This window comes from Rhyacophila brunnea, unplaced genomic scaffold (genome assembly GCF_057557595.1).
Source record: "Rhyacophila brunnea isolate RB1 unplaced genomic scaffold, BYU_Rbru_1.0 scaffold_24, whole genome shotgun sequence".
Lineage (NCBI taxonomy): Eukaryota > Metazoa > Arthropoda > Insecta > Trichoptera > Rhyacophilidae > Rhyacophila > Rhyacophila brunnea.
The window spans coordinates 27,872,981-27,896,085 of NW_028232904.1; the positions used below are offsets into that span (position 1 = coordinate 27,872,981).

Sequence of the window (23,105 nt, forward strand, 5' to 3'; positions counted from 1 at the left end):
AAATCGTACTAGGTGCCTAGGTAGGTACGTCAACAAAATTGAAAAGACAATAATAATCTAAACGGCAATACTTACAGTTACAATAGTTATGTTTTAATGAAAGACTTGCAAAACTGTAATAATATGTTTATTACAAAAAAGGTTTTATATAATTCAACGACAATAATAGGTGTGCTACCATAAAAAAACATTATAAAAATAATATATATGGTATTGTCTATGATTTACATGTGCGGCTGTCAAACGTCAAAATTCAGCGTGCAAATTGAACACAAATTTATTTCATATTAAAACATAAATTAAATAGCCATGGATGAAAACGATACAACTAATATTGGCCTAGTTGCGTGCGTTCGCTTTGTAAAGCGAGGAGTGGCCAAATCACTTCCAGACAAGGTAATATTTATAGGTTATATTTTGTATTGACATCTCCAACAATACACATTTCATTGGAAAAATATTTTTATTTTTTTGCGCAGGTTCAATTGACAGAGGATGAGCTCCAAAGCATTATAAGACAGACAGCTGAAGATCTAAAGTAGGTCTATCTCCCATAATAATTAACTGTATGTAAATATTATAATCATTGTATTGTACTGTAATTTTTGAGATGTCTCTCTTTGCAGTACATATAGATAGGGTAGAAGTTATTTAAACCGCTGAAAATTTAAAAACTATATAAGATATTACAGTGGGTGAGTTGACGTTGAATAGAATCTATTCGAATAATCGGGTCTTTTTACTGGTTCTCCGCCGTCGCTCGCTGTCATCTGTCAGTGAGCGCAGTGTTGCCAACCGAACTATAATAATAGTACATTTTCGTCCGCGTACTTTAAAAAAAGTATAGTACATCAAAAATACCACAATTTTGTAAAATGGAATTAATTGAATTCGCCGGTTGTGCGAATATTCCCCATTGCTTATTTCATTGCTTTTAAAAGTTGTCTATATTGCGATGCTTAAAGTTCCGTAAAACATGGTTTCCCAAACTATGGGTCGCGAGCGAATATTGAGTGGGCCTTCGCCACTGTATACATGAATTTAAAAAAACAGGAAGTGATAAATTTGATATTTCATTCAGCCATTTATAATTCCTAAAAATTGAAATAAACTTAAGTTACGGAAAATATTGTGATAAAATAAATAATAAAAGTCATTTATCACTGTAAATAAATAACTTTGACGACTATTTTGGGGAAGAGATGAAAAAGTTTGATTCGTTGCGTTGGATTTGTAACCCATTTCAAGACGACTTACCAACTAGTATGTCAACAAAAGCAAGTGAAGAACTCATTGATTTATCAGAAGATACGTCACTGAAAAATAGTTTCAATCGTAAACAGTTAACGAAATTCTGGCTCTCAGTTGCTGATAATAATCAAATTATCCTTGCCTGTTCGATGAAGCTATGAAAGTCCTCCTCCTCTTTACTACCTCATATCTATGTGAGGTCGGATTTTCGGCTATGGTTAACATTAAAACTAAACACCGAAATAAATTGGATATATCAAACTCACTGCGATTAAAAGTAACTAAAGTTCAAGTTGATGCTAAAACTGTAATGAAGAAAAATAAGAAACAAATACATCCTTCCCATTGAAATAACTTTGTAAAAAAACCTTGCAGGTGTAGGTATTTAAGTAATATTTTTTTTTATTTAAGTTGTGTTTCTTATTTCAACAGTCTTTCATTCATATTGGTAACACTTATAAAAAATATTTTTTTAATTTCAATTAGAACAAATAAGACAGCAATAAGTAGTTCCACGACTCACCACTAGGGAATCTGAGCATTACCAATATTTATACCCTCTTTTCTCTAAGACAGCTAAGAGGTGGGTCCCAAGATTGGAAATTTTTGTTAGATGGGTCGCAGCCCAGTCAACTTTGGGAACCACTGCCGTAAAATGTTCGTACTTCAATCACAGCAAATCGTAATAACGTGAAGCGAGGGACGTAGTAAGTATAATATATATAATATAAATAATATAAGATCTCAGTGGGCGATATTAGTCTATGGACGTAGTCTTGCGTTGTATACTCTAAAAAACTGACGTGACAGTTAACGACGGCGGCCGGCGTTAGCATTTTACGGTCGTAAGAGGTGTTTAAATAAAGCAGGGCATCGGAATTTCTCGAATTCTCCGTTATGTTTATGTGACATACAAAAAACTTACATTTTCAACACGTCCTATAATTTTTGCCGAAATACTATAATGTCTTGAACCGCGTACTATAATTCGATGACAAAAAGATAGCTGAATTCCAAAATGGCGACTGACAGATAAAGACAGCGGAGCACCAGTAAAGAGCACCGAATAATCTATTACTGCCTATACTCCAGATAGAGGAATATGTACTTTTCTAGTTTATGAGTTATGGAAACTTGAGACCAACTGAGACCATGATTTCGATTTTTTAATTTGTTCCTTATAACTGAGTGGGATTTCAAATTTATCGGTAAACACAGTGTGGCTATCGATGGTTCTGTGAGAACCAAGCAGTGTCAGTAGAATCCATGACATATGAATCGCTTTCAAATTAATTATTGTTTAAGTAGTTTGTGTAATTTCTTTGTACACATTTTTCACACAATCGAATTACTGCTTAGTAAGCACTTTGTTTATCTCAGTGATATTGTTGTAAAATTTTGTAATTGTGATTTTTGACGTCACAATTACAATGGTTTTCTAATAAAGTAAATAGTAAAGCATGAGCATGAGACATGAAACCGGGTCGTGAAGTTACCTGATCTTTTCCAAGCCGAACTCCGCTATCCTTCAGAAATCTCGCAACTGATAACTGGAATTTGAACTAAAAAGGGGGATTGCACGGCTGAGGGCTCGTGGAATCCAGGGTTTAGGATGTACATAATAAATTTCTGGGCGCCACACAATCTTACGACCGTGAAAGATAATAAATATTTAACAATGTGGAATATAGGAACAAATAAATAAAAGAGCGATTTATACTTGACAGAAACTTATTATCGCAAAGACAAGAATTTAAAAATACATTAAATAGATATTAAGCAGCTGGATACTGAATTTGAAATACTAACTTTAAATACAAGCGGCTAAGTTTGAAAAGAAATAAAGGAAGAATGGTAAATCAAATAAATAGTTTTAAAATACCCAACTTGGAACGATCAGAGACTCTTGACACGACGGCTGCATCGTGCTCCGTTAAATGACGTCCATGATTAATATTGGGTAGACCCAACCGGAGCACGACTGTTCTGGGCGGCAGACAAAATCAAAAAGCCTTGTTTCTACTGTCACACCACGCGACCTGACATTGTCTCCGGAAATTCCAACAACGCCAAATTTGTCCACACTAAAACATAACAATATTCATTAAAGTTTATTATATTTTCTCACCAAATGGCTGAGGTAAGCATTTTCCATCGTGACAGGTTTAATGAAAGGTTGTCGGTAGGAAACAAGTCAGTCTCTCCGTAATATTCACTTAATAAACTTGTATCTTGCTGGAGAACTTAGTGCCTTAGAAAATAACACCTACCTCTGTTATATTGTACCGATTGTACCCTTGTACTTATGTAACCATAAATAAACTCTCATTTCTTCATCATCATGAATAACCACGATCGTCTTTCATCGACCACACTATCGTCCACTTCTACAACAGTATAAAATTAAAAATCATAATTAATTATCAAATTCAATTCCCAGGATCCAGGAGGATGGTGATGACGGTGATTCTGACAATGGAGAAACTGCTGGAACAGAAGCGCAAGCTGCAAATCCTCTAGACGAATTTGATTTCAGTAATTATGATGCTGAGGAAGGTAAGATATCAGACTATTTTATAGACATGTATATTTAAAAAGGTGACCCTCTTAGCTGTTACAATTACCGAGGCATTACGCTACTCAGTATTCCGGAAAAGATTTAGGCAAACGTCCTCTTGTTAAGAATAAGGGACCCAATAATGCACGTCCTCAGGAAAAACCAGGTTTGGTTTCTACCTGGACGAGCGTGTGCAGACCAAATCCACAACCTTCGATGTCTTCTCCAGCAGAGCCATGAGCTGAACGATCCGATGGCCTGCTGCTTTGGGGATTATGAGAAGGCTTTTCACAGTCCGCACCGCCCCTCCCTCTGGAGGATACTGGGAGCATACGGGATCCCTCCTAAGATCATTGCCATAATCAAATGCCTGCATGAGAATAGCGAATGCTGTGTCAGAACTAAAGAGAAGATAAACTATTTCTTTTATTCAACGAAAAAGACACAAGATTTTGTAGATAAAATACGACACCCAATGGAACTTGAACCTGTATCCGCTGGATTCGCACCAATGTGCTTTTGGGTGTTGTATTTTTTTCTACAATATGATTTTTTCTAGTGTATATATTTATTAAATATTATTATACAAAATGTCTGATTAATTTTACAATGGCATAACAAACTGACGTTTTTTATGTCACCATCTTCTTTGTAGATTAGTTAAGGCTATACTTCAGTTGAGGCGTGGTCTAAAAAGATAAAAAGATCGTGGCTAGGCGATGCGCGGTTTGTGCAAATGACGCGTGCCGAATGAAATATAATTTGTCATAAAAATGCGTTCATTTAATGTTATGTTTATTGTTATATTACTAATAATAATAGTATATTCATTGACATGTTTTCTTTTTTAAGTACATACGTAAAGTTTTTTAGTCATCTTTACACGATTTAAGAATATTTTCATCTGACGCCATGACAAAACAAATCGACATGCAGAGACCTCGACCGTCCGTCTCGGATTGGCGACTAGTGAGATTTATTTCGTCGCACCTACTGTTTAAAATTATTTGCCGTTTCACTGAAGTACTCAAAGTAGGGGTAGTAGCAAAATAGGGTGGCATTGTGCAGACGCAACTTCGTACAACAAGGGAAACATGGGTACAAACTTAAAGCTTAGCAAAACACTGTAAACAGAGAATACATCCGTAACACAAGGTTCTTATCTCGGACCGAGCAAAAAGAATGTTACGGGGTATGGAGTCACATTCTTGGAATTGATCAGCAGAACTTTACTTTGTTTATTGTTAACATTGCTTGATTGTTTTTATTGCAGTCAATCCATCGGCAGTTTTTGGCATAGGATCACTAGCTACTTTCACAAATGAAGGAGACTTGGAAGGTGTAAACATAAGGGTTCGTATAACATTTGTAATATATTTAAACATTTTACAGTAGAATTAAAAACCAACCTTGCCAAAGTGTTAATATAGAGTTTCAAATTCTGTGTGTGAAAAAAATATGGATATAAGTCTTCATGTTAAACTACCCATAAGTAATGCATAATAATTATAATGTATGCATATATCGATATTCTAATGTTAATACCCTGACTTTTAACGTACTAAAAACAAAAAAAATACTGCCCATCGACTGCGAGATTCCTGTATCTGTAGTTATTTTAACAAAAATGATACTGCCATTTTAGTAATCTCCCGTATCTGAACAACGCAGGAATAAAACCTGTAATAACCCGTATCTTGCCTCTCTTATCGTACAGTAGAACTTCAATTATCTGGACTAATTAGAGTTGAAGTTAGTCGGTATAATGATAAATCTGTATTATCGAAAAAATCGAAAAATCGATTTCCAGAATAAATATTTTTAACAATAATTTTATAAGTCACGTTTTTTACTAATTATTTATTTTAAATAGTACCTTTTTCTTATAATCATAAGGAGCAGATAGTTAAAAAGTAATCTGGATAATCGTGGTCTGAATAAATGAAATTCTACTGAAGTTACATAATATTTGCAAATTTTCAATCAAAATAATGATTTTAATATTAATACTTTCGACCGAAGGTACTTGATGGAATTTGAATTTAAATTCTAATGGATTCAAGCTCTGTACTATTCCATTTAAGTCGTTTTTTGCGACCCGGGTTTTTGTAAGTAGTATTATTATAGACATCTCATTAGTTAACTCGATTAATTATTTTTCTTAGAATTGACGATTTACACCTCTTGAGTGTAGTATTTTTTATTGTTATAAAGAATTTTGACCTATTATTAGGTTTGACGAATTATTATAATAATATGCTGTCCAGTGTATTGTTATTAATAAGATAGGGTTTTTACTAATTGGGTTTTTTACTGACACTTTAGCTATTCATAATTTGTTTATTGTATTTTTTGTTGTAATTTCTGACTAAATAGGTAGGTAATGGAGTTTTTACCTACTTTATTGTATTGTTTTACTATATAAGGTAGAGTTAAGGGTGTTCGTTCTCAGTGTGTGTTTGCCTTTGGTGAGTGTACACGACACCTGAAGATGCCGAAAGGCGAAACCCGGGTCGCAAAAAACGACTTAAATGGAATAGTACAGAGCTTGAATCCATTAGAATTTAAAATAATGATTATTCATTGTAATCAAACATCTGAGGTGTTTCAAATAATGTAAGTGTTAAAGAATGAATAAAACATCTTTGATGTGTAATATTTGCAGACGGATGATCCAGACAGTGACGAAGAAGATGACGTCATAAAACCAACAGACAATCTAATTCTGGTCGGTCATGTGCAAGGAGACGCCAGTGTACTAGAAGTTTATGGTATGTAGTTGTAATGTCATCCATTAATAAACACAGCATTTTATAAATGAGGGCTTCGCGTGCAAGAGCGCCACTGTTTGATTTTGGTCGATATTGATTCAGTCTTCATTTGTATGCAAAAGTGACTCTACCTAATATAAAAATCACTTTGAAATATGTTGTGAGGTGCAAACTCGCCACTGTTTAAAAAGTGACTTGCAAAAATGTCACTGTTCAATTTCAACCAATCACAGAACAGCTCGGGTATAAAATTTGTATGGCCATGCGGTGTTGTAGTTGTCAGTTGATAGTCATTATACTATATTAAAAAGTTGAATTTCATTTGTGAAAATGGACAAAAAGTAAACAATGGCGGCTCAAATGTTAATTCGTCCAAAATTAAACGACAAGAATTAACGAATATTGATAATCAAGTTAATTATTTCCATCCCTCTTCCGCAATATTTTGTAAATTGTAAAATATCACTGATAAATATACGATACTATATAAACCAAATGCCGCCTATTCAACAATTGCATTTTGACAGTGCTACTTTACGATTGTGAGTCATGGCACCGTACGAAGGCTCAGAGCAACCATATAATTAACTTCGAAAACAGATGTTTACGGTGGATACTGGGTGTGTGGCAATGGTGAAGGGTGGAGGTAGGCTGTTAAGATCCGACATAAATAATGCACACTAAACTATGTCAGTCAAACGTATTTGTTTTCAATGAACTAAGACTACAATGTGTAGATAGTGTTGGTCAGTTTTGATAATTCAATTACACCCTCCCTAATCCTAGCCATAATAGATAATAATCAAAAAATATTCGTATATCTATAAAATATCTAAAATTATACCATTAAACCATACATAATTTTAGATATTTTACAGATAAAAGAATATTATGGTTTGGTATATATGTTACACCGAATGTGCGAAATTAACTATTACATGAAATGGGCTAAATTTTGGCTAATTCATGTAATAGTCAAGCCTGTTGCCTTATTCATGAATTAGGTAAATTTTCTGCTGAGTACATGAATTCACCAGGGCATGGAATTCTTAAACTGTCGACATGACAGTAGAAAAAGTAAATTTAATACGGATGGTTTTATTAGTTATAATTGGACATAATATAATATTATTAGGTTAGTTTGGGTTAGGTTAGGTTAGGTTTTGAAATTCTGAATTATTCAACTGAATGTCCATTTTGAGGTTAGCTAACAAGTGTCAACAAACTATCAAAAACATACAATCGACCATTGCACGATCGATACCCAAGCACGAATCAAATTGCGAAAATACCTTTTAATAAAATTCATCCGTTATCATATATAGTTCTAGTTTTTTGCGCATAGTAAATGGATATGAACGTCATTGTAGTTATCGATTGGTATATTTTTATATTATAATCATTGACATTTGACACATTTGATTAGTTTGATTAGTTGCAAAATACACCACCGGAGCGCGACCACCTATTTTGACCATAGATAATATACGTACATTTTGACCAATCCACGAGCATTATTTCACACATTTAGTTTAGTTGCAAAAAATACCACAGTAGCGCTACTATCTAATTTGTCCAATGCATGAACAAGGCAGAAAATTTACTGCCAAATTCATGCACTCACCAGATATTTTGTCTAATTCATGAATAAGGCAACGGGCTTGCATTTTTCATGATTTAGGCAAAATTTAGCCCATTTCATGTAATGATCAATTTCGCACATTCGGCGTAACATATATAGGCAAGGCTTAATGAACTTGTATTCTTAATTCAACAAAAACAAATAAGTATGACTGAAAAAGTATACAGTATATTTGTCGGATCGCCCACAGCATACCTAAATTATTATGGTTTGATTAGGCAGGGTTTAGTTGAATTTTAAAAACTAACCAGCACCATCAGCAATTTGTAGTCTTACTACAAGAAAAACAAATAAGTATGACTGACAAAGTTTAGTGAGCACTATTTATGTTGAATCTTAACAGCCTACTTCCACCTCTCGCCACTGGTGTTCAGTGGTATAACTTTAGGGGTTACGAGGATATTAGAGAGAGCTTGATTTTGTCATCTTGTCGCGCTTGCTCCAATCTTTCTTGTTATCTCTCGAACCTTATGATAATTCAGTAATTAATGTTTATTGTTGTTTTCCAGTTTACAATGAAGAGGAAGGATCCCTTTATGTTCATCACGACACACTTCTACCAAGCTTCCCGCTGTGTATTGAGTGGCTCAACAGAGATCCAACCGAGCAAATTCCAGGTACCGTCAAACTTCAACTACTCAAATGAACCATCATAAAAACTGTTCTGTCAAACTGTAATTGAACTTTAAAAAATAAGGCTTCGGCCACATAGGCAGGTGCCTTGCTTGGTGGCTACGTGCTAGGTGACGTATCCTAGTGAACCAACGCACACTATTCTATCGCAATGGCCACACTTTGCGCCTCGCTACGTGATTATGAGTCACCCCGTGAGTCTCCCGGCGAACAAACGTGTTGGTTATTTTTATTGTGTCACCTAGTGATTTTGTCATTGTCTATGGATTTTGCAAGACGGCGGATGTTTCTTCAGTATGACAAACGTCAAACACCGTATATTTTGAGGTTATGAATAATGACACATGGGATGAATGCATCCAACAAGTTCGAATTTGAGACTTTCGAAATTTTAAACTCAAATTCTCTGTGAGAAGTAGCTTTCTGGTTAGTTTTGAGAGTGACATATCGTTGTTGACTTGAATGCTCCCAGTACACTACACACAGCTCTACATAAGAACATCCCTTTGGCTGGTGACTATTATATCTAATATGGAAATGACAATCTCTTCCTCAGGTAATCTTTGTGCGATTGGAAGCATGGATCCTGTGATTCAAGTTTGGGATTTGGACATATTGGATTGCCTCGAGCCCGCATTTAAACTCGGGAGAAAGAAAAACAAAAAGAAAGGATTAAAAAGTATTGGGCACAAAGACGCTGTTTTGGATCTATCATGGAATAAGAATTTTGAGTAAGAAACATTGAATATATTTTACCATATGATTAGATAGTGAGTTGAAGGGACGAACCATAGGGAAATATGTACCACGGCCTCCGCTTTACACGTTGGGAAAGTCACTCTTTCCATATTCATTGCCTTCCGGCAGGGAAATTATACTCGAAAAATGATATACATGTATAATGTATGTACTGTGGTTCGAGGATGACTGATCTAAAAAAAATCACATCGGTGAGTAATCCTCCTATTGGCGATGTTTGCGGTATGCGTGAAAGGTTGGATTTCGGTTCCATGACAAAACAGAACAGTGACAAAACAGAACACGACAAAACAGAACATGACAAAACTGAACAGTGACAAAAAAGAACAACGATAAATATAACTATGACATTTCAGGAAAAATATAAATTTAATATTGAAATTGTCATATCTCAATTATGTTGATAGATTTTTAATAGCACAGATTTGCAATACACCATAATAAATCAAATTATATACCTAATTTCCGCATTACTAATCGCTTTAATAAGCCTCAAATAAACTTAACTCAGTGTTGCCGGCAAGTATATGTATTTCGTTTAAAATTTAATTAACAAATAGATTCCACAAACATTTAATTTTTCCCCTGGCTGTTCTGTTTTGTCACTGTTCTGTTTTGTCCGGTCACCGGGATTTCATACCGATCTGTGCAATCCTTTGACAGATTTATAAATATATTATTTTCAATTTACAAATATCCTTTGTATTGTAGTGAGTGGCATACGAATACCTTCTCACTCACTCATTCAGACGTCGCATACATCACCGCCCAGGTAGCCCTCACTACAGAGCGCAGAAACATTACCACGCATTACACTTGAGGGGCGTTGACATCGATTTGGTAAACTTGAGGGTTTTGAGCCTTGCACACGATCTGGGTAGAATGGGATTATGACATTTGGCATCTTCTTTTCTCTTAACCTTTTCTATGCCTCGCAATATTACTATGGCAGTATCTGACAGGCCGCAGATTTTTAACACATTGATCGCCAACTAGTTTTACACAAAATAGTTAAAAAATGATTATTTGTTTCTAAGGTATTATTTGATAGGTTATGAAAGAATATAATTTTTTTTTTCATTTTGATGATTTTTTTACGTAAATATTGGTTTTTATGATGTGCCGGCCTCATGTGTCCGTCGCGGCGCCAACAAGTTCATTTATTATATTGCGCCGGGCCGGCCATTTCACCGGTCACCTGTCCATATGTGCTGGTGCATGGTGCCATTTCGAGGTCGAATTATATTTAGATAGTGTAATAAACAGAAAAGGCACAAATACGGAATAAAGGTTTTCAAATTGGGTAGTATAATACCTGGATACACATAAACTGGAAATATATGTATACATACATTGTAATCATTTTTGTAATTCTATTTTTTTATTATTTACATAATTTTTATAATCTTTTTTATTTAATTTTTATTTTTATATCAATAAAAACACATTTACAATTTAAAAGGAAAACTTTTCTGTTCATTATGTACATTCTTTACATTAATGAGCCTATCTTTCGTTACTTTGAAGGAATATTCTCAGGCCAAGTGGCAGTAATATACAGAAGGGCCATGCCGGTCACCGCGTTTCGAAAAATACACTGCGCGCGTGCCCGTTGGCGCTGTAGAACAAGTCTAAGGTAGGTCTTCTTTGCCGGTCACCGGTGACCCCCATGGCGATCAACGTTTTAACGACACACGTTGAATGTAGAGCGAAGCTCTTACTAAAATTGCTGTAATATCGATAATTTGTGGCTTAGTATTTCATAATTATATACAATTAATAACAGATGTCACTGTGTGTTTAATTTTTTAGATTACGCAAATCAATCGACAGTGGCTAGTAATTTGAGTTTAAAGTCGGACGAGATAATTCTTGAAATTTGTATGTGCGGTCTGTCGATCACGGCCTTATAAAGCGAGAAAGCTTGCTGAAGGCGTAGAACCGGTTAATGGTGTATAAATATCGTGATATGTTCTTGTTTCAGTCATATTTTAGCGAGCGGTTCCGTAGATCAAACAGTTCTCTTGTGGGACATCGACCAAGGTTCACCGCATACTAAACTCTCCGTTTTTGAAGATAAGGTAAGCGAAAATCCAAATTTTATTCCATATATGAAGCGTCAAATAATTTACCTATGGAATTCATTAAAGAACATATTATGTAACCCTTAGAGCGGAATGCAGAAACATTTGTCATAACTAAAATTTCCTTAGCAGAAAACACTATGCAGAAACATTGTCCTTAGTTAACCCTTTCGCTGCGAGCCATTTTCGCGGGAATTTATTTTCAGTCAACTGATCTGTTAAAACGGTCACTACAGCTAAAACAGATCGATTCCAAAATTAAAAAATAGATTACTAGATGAACTATATATCAGTTATTCCAAATGCACCAAGAAATAAACTATATTCGTTACATTCTCACTAAAATAAATCGAAGAAAGTGAAGACGCTAAAAATTATCCAAGCTTTGACCGCGCGTTCAAAATGGCGGCCGTCCAGTCTTCACATACATGGTTTCTACACATACTACCGAGCAATTCGACGCGTTTGTATTTGTTATACACAGGGCTGTGTTGAATACATGCTGCCGTGTAGTTGGTTACGGTCTATGACAGATATATTACTAAATCACTTGTGGAATAATCAGTGGGTTATCGCTTATCGCATTTAGTAAGTCGTAAACTCAAATTTTATTACCGTTTCAAATTCTGAACCTATATTTATTTTCGTCACCATAAAATAATGTTGTCATCCACTTATTCATTAGGATGTTTTGGAGAATAAAACACTAAAAATAATTACCGCACTGCTAAAATACTATTATAATATAATTTATGAGGCGCCATCGGCTTTTTAATTGTACAAAGGGCCTGTCGAATAATCGCCAGGCATGTGAACAGAGCTAACACAGTTTCGTGGCACATAAAAAATATAAATTATTACCCATTATAATAATGTAAATATCAAACATGGAACAATGAACAAAGCCAAACAACTGGAGAGCTGGAGCGATAAAATATTTTCCAGCATTATTTCTTCGATAATATTATGTGGTAGTGACATTTTGGCGGGTGAAATAATTATTTCACATATATTTATAATGACAAAAAATACTAAAAACAAATCTTCAATATGTTTCTTTCGAGATCACAAATCACTAAAAAAAATACATAACACTAACGTAATCATAATAATTAATTAAAAGGTAAATAAAAATATTATCGATGCACACTTTTCGATGCATGACCAATGTTTTGTTTTGATAACCCTGGTGACGCATATAGTACACCCGCCTTCGCAATGGCGCGCGATTCAAACAACTGAATAACGAGTGTTCTTTTCAAAAATATATTTCCTTGTGTTTTACTTGACATTTTTATGATCTGTTGCCTGATATGTCTACCTAAAGGTTTGAACTAATTTTTAAAGCATATTATCCACAAGTGTCTCTTCTAGTTTGGTCAAAAATACGAGATAAAGTCTATGGCATGTTTACATGCCATACGCAGTCTAAGGGTTAAGATCATGTTGTCTATGGTTCACCTCGTCTTAAAGCTTCGTTCGTTTTTTCTATTGAAAATAATACCATATTTAAAAATTCTCTTTCCTATAGTTTAGGTAAATTATTTTATAATTGTTAAACGATGACAAAAATATGACAACTGCACTTTATAAATGCAATAACTATAAATACATATTAATATTTAATTATAATACTCTTATGTTTCCGTTATAAGTCATTATACGTGATTCCACAGGGACCGCAAGATATTTTTTTAACATGGTACCACTAGCGTCAAGTGTCATTCTATCATCTGGCATCTTGTATTCCTGCGGGCTGGCGTATAAAAGTCAAATAATATTCTGCAAGTACATGCCAAACGAATTAACACTATCAATATATAGTGAGATATATTGTTAAATGAATTTGAGTGTATGGACTGTTTTATAGACATGCGAATTTATTTTGACAGCAGCTGTCAGTGGTAAATGGTGATACAGAAATCTTGGATTCTGCATAGGGCTCTTATACTGTATATTTTAGCACTAACGGAAAAAGGAGAAATTGAGTTGAATTAGCTCTAATGTATAATGGAGTGTGGTTGCACTTTTTGCAGTGGACTGTAATTTAAAGATGCTTGTGGATTACGGATATAGGGGAGGGGGGTTTAAACAGGAAGCCAGGCACTGACCTTTTATGTTAAGAGGACTGGCGTGCTAGAGCTGGTTCAGTTCACGCACTCTCGCACTGGTAAACGGACGGTTCGGAATGTCACTCTCACGGTTTCACTTGGGTTTTGGGATAAATAATGATGACAAGCTCAGGATGGATGATAAACACGACGTTCTATCAAACCGTATCCGATTTAGCACAAGGTCGAACAAATGCGTTTTGGATGAGTCACTCTGTGGTTAACGACGGCATAGCCTTAACACATTGATCGCCAACTAGTTTTACATAAAATAGTTAAAAAATGATTATTTGTCTCTAAGGTATTATTTGATAGGTAATGAAAGAATATAATGTTTTTTTTTCATTTTGATGATTTTTTTAAGAAAATATTGGTTTTTATGATGTGCCGGCCACATGTGTCCGTCGCGGCGCCAACAAGTTAATTTATTCTATTGCGCCGGGCCAGCCACTTCGCCGGTCACATGTCCATATGTGTTGACGAGAGCATGGTGCCATTTCGCGGTCGAATTATATTTAGATTTAGATAGTATAATAAACAGAAAAGGCACAAATACGGAATAAAAGTTTTCAAATTGGGTAGTATAATACCTGGATACACATAAACTGGAAATATACGTATACATACCTAATAATCATTTTTTTTATTCTATTTTTTTATTATTTACATATTTTTTATAACTTACATTTTTATAATCTATTTAATTTTTATTTTTATATCAACAAAAACACATTTAAAATTTAAAAGGAAAACTTTTTTTTTCATTATGTACATTCTTTACATTAGTGAGCCTATATTTTGTGACTGGGAAGACATATTTTCAGGCCAAGTAGCAGTAATATACAGAAGGGCCATGCCGGTCACCGCGTATCGAAAAATGCACTGCGCGCGTGCCCGCCGGCGCTGTAGAACAACTCTAAGCAGGTCTTCTTTGCCGGTCACCGGTGACCCCCATGGCCCCCTGAACGTAATCCAATGCCGGTCACCGGTGACCCCCATGGCGATCAACGTGTTAAGGCTATACCTCAGTTGAGGCATGGTCTAAAAAGATCGTGGCTATTCGATGCGCGGATTGCGGGTTGCGGGTGAAAATGACGCATGCCGAACGAAATATAATTTGTCATATAAATTCAACATGCGTCCATTTAATGTTCTGTTTATTGTTCTATTAGTAACAATAATAATATATTCATTGACGTGTTTTCTTTTTCAAGTAAATGGGTAACGTTTTTAGTCATCTTTACACGATTTAAGAATCAATACCCCCGTCGCCATCACGAAACAAATTGACGTATTCACACCTCGACGTTCGCCCTCCGATTGCCAGCGAGTCCAAAATTTCGTCGCGCCTATAGTTGAAAATTATTTGCCGTTTCACTGAAGTATCGTCTTAACAAGCCTAGACGCATCCGCTGTCTTGAAGTAACTGAATGCAACTCACTATTTTACAATCACGGTCGACTGATGACCCGTAACTGCTGGTTGCAACAATATCTGGGGATTTGAAGTAGGTGGGAAAATGTGATCATAATTGGCTCAACAACAGTGTATACGGAAAAGAGAATCAAATCAATGTGTTGCTGAATTAGTTAATTTCACAGAAACATATTCTTCACATATAAAGTTGCCTAAAAATCAATTTTACTGTAGATCGAAGTAGTGAATTTAGATTAATATCTCCCTTATCCCATAATAACAAAGATATTACTGATATTTTATTCACTAATAGGGATAGAATTCTATTAATTAATGAATTAATCACTAGGTCCAAAGTGTGGAATGGCATCCGTTGGAGTCGCAAAGTTTACTGTCTGGCTGCTGCGATGGACAGGTCCGAATATCAGATTGCAGAACTACCGATGCGCACAAGTCTTGGTCTCTCGGCAACGAAGTTGAAAAAGTGTGCTGGGACAATCTTAAACCATTCTGCTTTGCCGTGAGTATGCGTTCTACAACACTGTATTATAAAATTGGTTTACCACTTCTTATTGTCAATACTGTGTGATGAGGGTAGATTGCCCCCACTTTTAACGACTATCCCAATAAAAAATTCTCAATTACTCAGTCACAACTAGGAATTTACCAACTACAGTGGAACCCCGATCTATCGTTCTCGCATAAATCGTTTTCCCGCACGGATCGTTCTAAATAATCCCGCATTAACCGTCTATCGTTTTCCTCTATCTATCGTCTAAATATTATGGTCCCGTCACAAATATTATCCCGCTTGACCGTTTTTGTTGAATATATTTCATTTCGCTTTCGTACAATTGCTTATGATACATACAGACAATTCAGTCGCTTCGCTTTGTTTGCACATGTCGGTGGGCGCTCAGGGTTGCCTCGTATCTCGTATCACGAATTTTTATAAGTCGCAACTAAAATGCTCTCTATTGTTTTTTTCTAGGGTCCCTTGAAAATCGTAAAATCGGGGTTACACTGTATTCCTTTTCCACATCACATAGCTCCTATTCTAATGTAAACTTAAATGTAAATTTCAGAACTCATACTTGATAAAACTCATAAAAACACTATATATATGTGACAGTAGCGAAGGGTGGAGGTAGACTGTTAAGCTTCAGCCTTCAGATTTTTACAACGTTTTTATTAGCTCATATTCTTATTTGTCAGGTGGTTGTTTGTCCAGTACAAATCTTGCAATCGATTTTTAACTAACTTCCCGACTAGCTAGACATTTGAAACTTTTAGAATATATAAGAACACGATGCCATGCATTTTTTAAATACTTTTAGCCATCTTTGATTTCATTTTCAGTTAATTCTGTTTTGTATGAAAAGTTATTTCGGAAGAAATCCGTAAAAAGTAAAAATATTAATGGTTGCTAAGTGGGTCCGAGCAACTAAATTATTAATATTAATATATACTACTTGCTATGTTACTATGGAAATCAAAATGACATTTCAGTATTATTTCTATCAAGTACAATTTTTTTGATCGTTTGAGCTAGCAAGTCAAGTTTATATGATTCAACAGAAAATTTAAAAATGTTTTACATAAAATGTTCTTTTTATCTTGTAATTGTTAAAAACTAACCAACGCCATCTAAATTGTAGTCTTAGTTCAATAAAAACAAATACGAATGACTGAAAACGTTTTATGTGCACTATTTATGCTTTTTATGCTCGAAGAACAAAGCTGGGATGGAGTGCTTTCGGACGTCTGAATAGTATCTTCAAGAGTGACCTACCATTATGTCTTAAGCGTAGGGTGTTCAACCTATGTGTGCTACCCGTGCTCACGTATGGCTGCGAGACGTGGACCCTCAACGTGGTGCAGTGGGTAAGGCGCTCGCCTTCCACCCGAGAGTTCCTGGGTTCGATTCCCGGTCATGATAAAAACATTTATGTGTTTTTCTCAAAGCCTGGGTGTTTGTGATTGTTCAAAATTACTAACAACCACCTTGTACGAAAAAGCAAGGACATGGTTATTAATAATTCTAAAAAAAAAAAAAAACACGAGATGTCCAAAGGCTAAGAGTCACACAGCGAGGCATGGAGAGGTGCATGTTGGGCATCATGCGAAAGGACCGCAAGAGAAACGAATGGGTTAGGAAGCAGACAAGAGTACGCGATGTAACAGCTGAAATGGAGATGGGCGGGGCACATTGCTCGCCGAAAGGACGGCCGCTGGACAAATGCCGTCATCCAATGGTACCCAAGGGGTACGAAACGGCCACAGGGTCGCCCTAAAAGCCGCTGGATTGATGAACTGGTAAAGTTCGGCGAAAATACGTGGCAGCGAACGACACAGGACCGAGAGAGTTGGAGAAAGCTTGGGGAGGCCTTCATCCAGCAGTGGATTGACCCCGGCTGATGATGATGATGATTTATGTCAGATCTTAACAGCCTACCTCCCTCCTTCGTTATTGGTCCATATATCCTATGTAGCACCTTCCTCTTGTATATATTGAGCAAACACTCATCGACCTTGGTAAGAGTTCAACTCTATGACCTGTAAATCAGTATTGATCGGATCAGCGTCTTGTAGATCTGAATTTTACTGACAGTAGAGAATGCGAGAAGACATCCTATCGTAGTTTGTTTTACATTTACGCATCACAGTACATATGAGGATATCTTAACAAACTTTGTGACTATTGGTTATTAACCATTGGTCCTGTAATCCAAATGTTGTGTGTTGACTACGGACAAAAAACCAGAATCGTATCCATTCAATGGCATTCAAAACGCAGGTTTACATTTGGTGATAGATCGGAAGTTTGCCTCTCTAACCTTTTAAGTCACGATGTAGTGCATTGGTTTGAGAGAGTTTTCAATTAGGTGCCATATTGTGGTGTTAAACAAAAAGACAATCTTGAATTAACCTTTATTACGTCAAATGGGAAAATTGTTGTTTGGCATTTGAAAGGCAATCTTCTACATTTGCCTTATGTTGGCAGGTTTCCACAAATGATGGGCGAGTGGCTTATATTGATTGCAGACAAGAAGAACCGCTGTGGGTTGTACAAGCACACGAAAAAGAAGTTACAGGTAAGACACATCTTTAACAATCACTTTACGTAGGTACAGTAAAACCTCGTTAATAAAAGCACGGTCAATTCAAAATTAGTCGTAAATTGAAATTTTCACGAAAAAAAAGTCCCTTGAACATTATTTTCATATAAAACCATACCTTTAATACGAGAGTTGTGGCATAAAAAAATATTCAATAAATCGTAATAAAGTACACTATTTCATGAGCCAGTCATTGAAAATTGTGATACTTTTTTAAAACATCATAGATTGCTTATTTTATGAAGGTAATAAAAATAACACTGACATTTTATAACCTATTAACACATGAGTGCACTCCACTCAAAGGAAAAACAATAACTCACAAGTTTCAGGGCTGTAGGTATTTAATTGTTGATTTTTTATTGAATTTTCGCATAGTTTTACTAGAGAACAGTATTTTTTGAAATTATCTAATTAATAATTATTTACGACAAAGTGCATTATTAAGGGCTTAGGTTTCGCGAAGGTTTTAGGCTCTGCGATAGGAGCCTACCATATTTCATACAATTCGATAGACTGACTGAGGTTACGTGTCAATACGTAATTACGTGAAAGTCCATATGAAAAAATATCATAATTCCTCGAGAAATAATCAGACATTTATTTACGTTAAGACAGATGGCGCGCTGTGGTATATTTTTTTAAACCTTTGCAGATTGTTTTGTAATCTGTATAATATATTCCAACATATTATACAACATCAGTCGTTGGTAAATAAAATTATTTTTATATAATATAAAATAATCAAGTGCAAATATTCAATTAAAAAATATTTTTCTTAAGAAGGTAGGCTTTAAGTAATCGCCTGGTTTGGAGTCTTCGCCACTACCGTCTGCCTGCCTTGTAGAACGTAACCAAGAGTTTGAAGGTTACGATACAAACGATACAACTGATACTTTACCATAACTAACCAATTATTTTTTATATAATTATAGACATAATGAATAAACTTTTTTTTTTACAGGACTATCTCTGAGTAGTCAATGCCCAGGTCTATTGGTTACTCTATCTGTTGATGGCTCTATGAAAGCATGGGATATAACTGAGTAAGTCACTTTGTATTTTAACTAAAAGTTATACACATGCTATGGTTTATACAAATATATTAAACAGACTTAATTTAATACCCCGTTTACACGTGCATGGATTTACTGTTGACAGTAAGTATTATCGCGCCCATAACAAGAAAATGTATGGGTAAACATGTATTATCCTGCAGTTGCAAGCTTTTGCATGCATGAATCAAAAAAGCAGGACAGTAGGATTTTTTCGATCTGCGCCTGCGCAGTAGAAAGATAATAGCGAACCTGCCGGCAAAAAAATGAACTACGAATGAATTTTTAGGTTGACCGATTTTCACTACCTGTCAAATAGTATGAAATAGTACCATAAAATGACAACATCGCGTCTTGCTCACTTTTGAAGAATGAGATTGGAGAGACAGTCAGCACTTTTACGTAAAAACAGTTATTCTCACGATAGTTTAAAATACACACTATTGCTGCCGGTAAATCCATGCACGTATACAGGCACTATAATGCGTAGTTTTCTTCGAACTATAAGAAAAATTAAATGAAGCATACTGCTCTTTCCATGTCGCAAAAATTGTACACAGTCTAAATCGGATATGACTTCTTTTTACTCCTTCTGTATGCCGAACGGCCAGCAACTGGTTTCAAAAAAGCTTTCAGGAAGATAATACAGAGACTCTAGCATGGATTCAAGACGCATTCAGGGGCCAATATCCGTTTAATTTAATTCTACATTGCCAGAGTCTGATTGAGCAGCCATGCGACAATAGGTTATATTATTATCTGTGTATTATTCTTATCTTCGTCAGGACATCACTGAGGGCCATGAACGAATGATTCTGGTTCTATCATCGGACTGCCTAATCCACAGCTTGCCTCCATTTCTCCCCAGTGTTCACAATATGCAAGGCCTGTGACAGTAGTAAACCGATGAGTTTGAATTCATCATCCGTAATCAGCTTAAAAGTACCATATTGTCATCCGTGGTAATTTTCCATGAAGCACATGAGCTGGTGGTTTCGTCACAAAATACCAGATTCTTATAAAAATTCTCATTTTTCACCACCTGCTCGGGCCTCAAGCTCCCATATATCTAAAACCATTGATTATCGTCATTACGGTCTGCTCACAATGTGTGCAGGGAATAGCACATTTTAATTTCCACACGTCACAGTTGTAATATAGGTGTAAAATAAAAACCATTATTATAGGTTAGGTTTTAATTTTCTCTTAATCAACTCGTGATAAATTTCTGTTTACAGTGGGGCCCCGGTTTTGGTAGCAGAAAAACCGCTAGCAATCGGCGCTGCACAGTGTCTGTCGGTTTGTCCCGAGAATCCGTTTGTGTTTGCGGCCGGCGGTGACTTCAAAGCCAAGAACTTCAATGTGTTTGACATCACGAAAATGGAGACAGGTCGGTTACGTTACTAAATTATGTGTCTTGAATAATTTTTTATGATATACTTTCCTGCCTATGAGTAATGCAAGATTGTTGTAAGAAAATTTTCTGTTTTATGTACATACTGCAATCATATTAATGTTTATTTTATTATTTTACAGTTATGCAAACGTTTGGGTCGAAACAATTGTTGACAATGGCAGTGGATAGTTAAAAACAATCAAATATATTTGAAATATAAGTATGTGGGGATAATATAATGTTAAATAAAAATATTTAAAGCTATTTCAATGTTTTATTTCCGTTTGCCAGGCGCCATAGATAGATGGGAGAGTATGACATTGATTGGACAAGATTTTAGGTTACGACCTGGCAAAAAAACTGGCTAATCAGGCACACTGTGTCATTGAATCCCAGAATGCCTAGACTCAGTTGTCAAATAGGACAGCGTCATTGGCCTTATTCCAGGTCGCATAGCTTCACCGTGGGGGTAACAGGTATGCCTTGGGGTCAGGTGGTATTGACTTCCGTAGTATGAGGTCAAAGAGGATGATGAAGAGAAATAGGGCTAGGACACAACCCTGTCTGACTACGGTCATGACCCCGAACCATTCCGTAACAGTGTCACCAATTCTGACAGAGCACTCGCTATTCCCGTGCAGGCATTTGATTATGGCAATGATCTCGGGAGGGATCCTGTATGCTCCCAGTATCCTACAGAGGGAGGGGCGGTGCAGGCTGTCGAAAGCCTTTTCATAATCCACAAAGCATCAGGCCAACAGACTGTAAGTTCATGGCTCTGCTGGAGAAGACATCGAAGGTTGTGGATTATTTGATGTGCTGTGGCTCAATTGAATGATACCCGGTAACAATTAAATGACTTTAGAAGCTGAAATTCTTATTAATTATTTCGACAGGCTATTTACCTAATTGGTTTTCAATCTCTCTTCGTTTACAAATCACAAACAGTACGAGAAACACCTAAATCCTACGACATATTTAGCCACAACAGGCGCAGTTGAATATAATCAGATTCTTTTAGATTACATTCAGAAAGAAGTATAAGGAGGAGCTGAACAACGGAAGACAAAGAAAGCGGAAAGACGTTGAAGTCTCTACTATAAATAATTAATACGACTGTGGTGTTTCAATTTAAATAATATACAGTAGAACCTCGATATACGGTCAAATGTGAAAATTGTTAAGAACATCCTATTAATGTTAGACACAATGACATTATTAATGGACAACGCACTCAATACAGCAGCTAGCAAGTAAATTCGCGCATAGCGACATTCGCACATGTATGGGTAGACGTCACGCAATTTCCGTTATGCGATATCACGCATCGGGAATTTATAGCAATATCACCTTTATTGTAATGGCGGTAGAACAGATTATCCCATTCGGCAGACCCGACAAAACAGTGAGTGTCATTTTTTTTTCCAGATGCTTCGTCCATATTAATGTCGTTGGTTATACATGTTAAAATCCAAGTGTCACTGCTTGTAAACAATGTTCTGCGCATGATAATCACATCATACTTCTCGCACTCAAATTCAAGTCATAATGCCGTCCTGCTCGTAGACTGATGTTTGCAACGCTGGCCGCTAATTTAATACATGTTTAAATCCAAGTGTCACTGCTTGTAAACAATGTTCTGCGCATGATAATCACATCATACTTCTCGCACTCGAATTCAAGTCATAATGCCGTCCTGCTCGTAGACTGACGTTTGCAACGCTGGCCGCTAATTCATACAGCTGCACAGTAGTTTAATTTGTTTATTTAAAGTGAATGGATGCAATTATTACTGCATTCAATAAGTTTAGAATGGTTAGAAGTAGATAAAGGTGACCTTTGGTGTCACATCATAGCTGAAAGTGAAATAGCAGATGTTATGATTTTGGAAAATGAGGATGGAATTGAAGATAGCGAGGGGGAAGAAACTACACGTCCAAAAACTTGTTAAGTTATCAGTGATCAGATCGCATCTCGACGATTAATAACATTTATTGACTATTCGCCAGATAACGAAATTCAACTATATTGCACGCATTGTAATTAAATTTTAGAGTTGATTTTGAACTTCAAAAGTGCAAACAAAACTTGATTTTTTTCAAAGCAGGATTACTGAAAACAAGCGTGTCCACATAGAACATTAACGTCACAATGGGTGTGTCTGGATATATACCATTGGAAGACTTTGGAACATTGACATTGAATTGGACATTGGAATATACAGGATTTTGTTTGTGTTTTTATATAACGGACTTTCGGCTATAACAGACATCCCAAACAAAGTTATCAATGATAAGATTGAATCTCAACG

General features: G+C 35.8%; 1 protein-coding gene across 1 annotated transcript; it reads left to right on the plus strand.

Annotated features, from left to right (window-relative positions):
- The first annotated feature begins 212 nt into the window (after positions 1-212).
- nclb (PWP1 homolog no child left behind) lies at positions 213-21,058 on the plus strand. Its single transcript, XM_085951718.1, has 13 exons — positions 213-396; positions 480-538; positions 3,692-3,807; positions 5,082-5,161; positions 6,474-6,579; positions 8,731-8,838; positions 9,411-9,585; positions 11,598-11,694; positions 15,574-15,744; positions 18,229-18,319; positions 19,308-19,389; positions 20,637-20,788; positions 20,935-21,058. The coding sequence occupies exons 1-13, from the start codon at positions 310-312 to the stop codon at positions 20,985-20,987; spliced, it is 1,377 nt and encodes a 458-aa protein (XP_085807844.1). The 5' UTR covers positions 213-309; the 3' UTR covers positions 20,988-21,058.
- Positions 21,059-23,105: the final 2,047 nt, after the last annotated feature.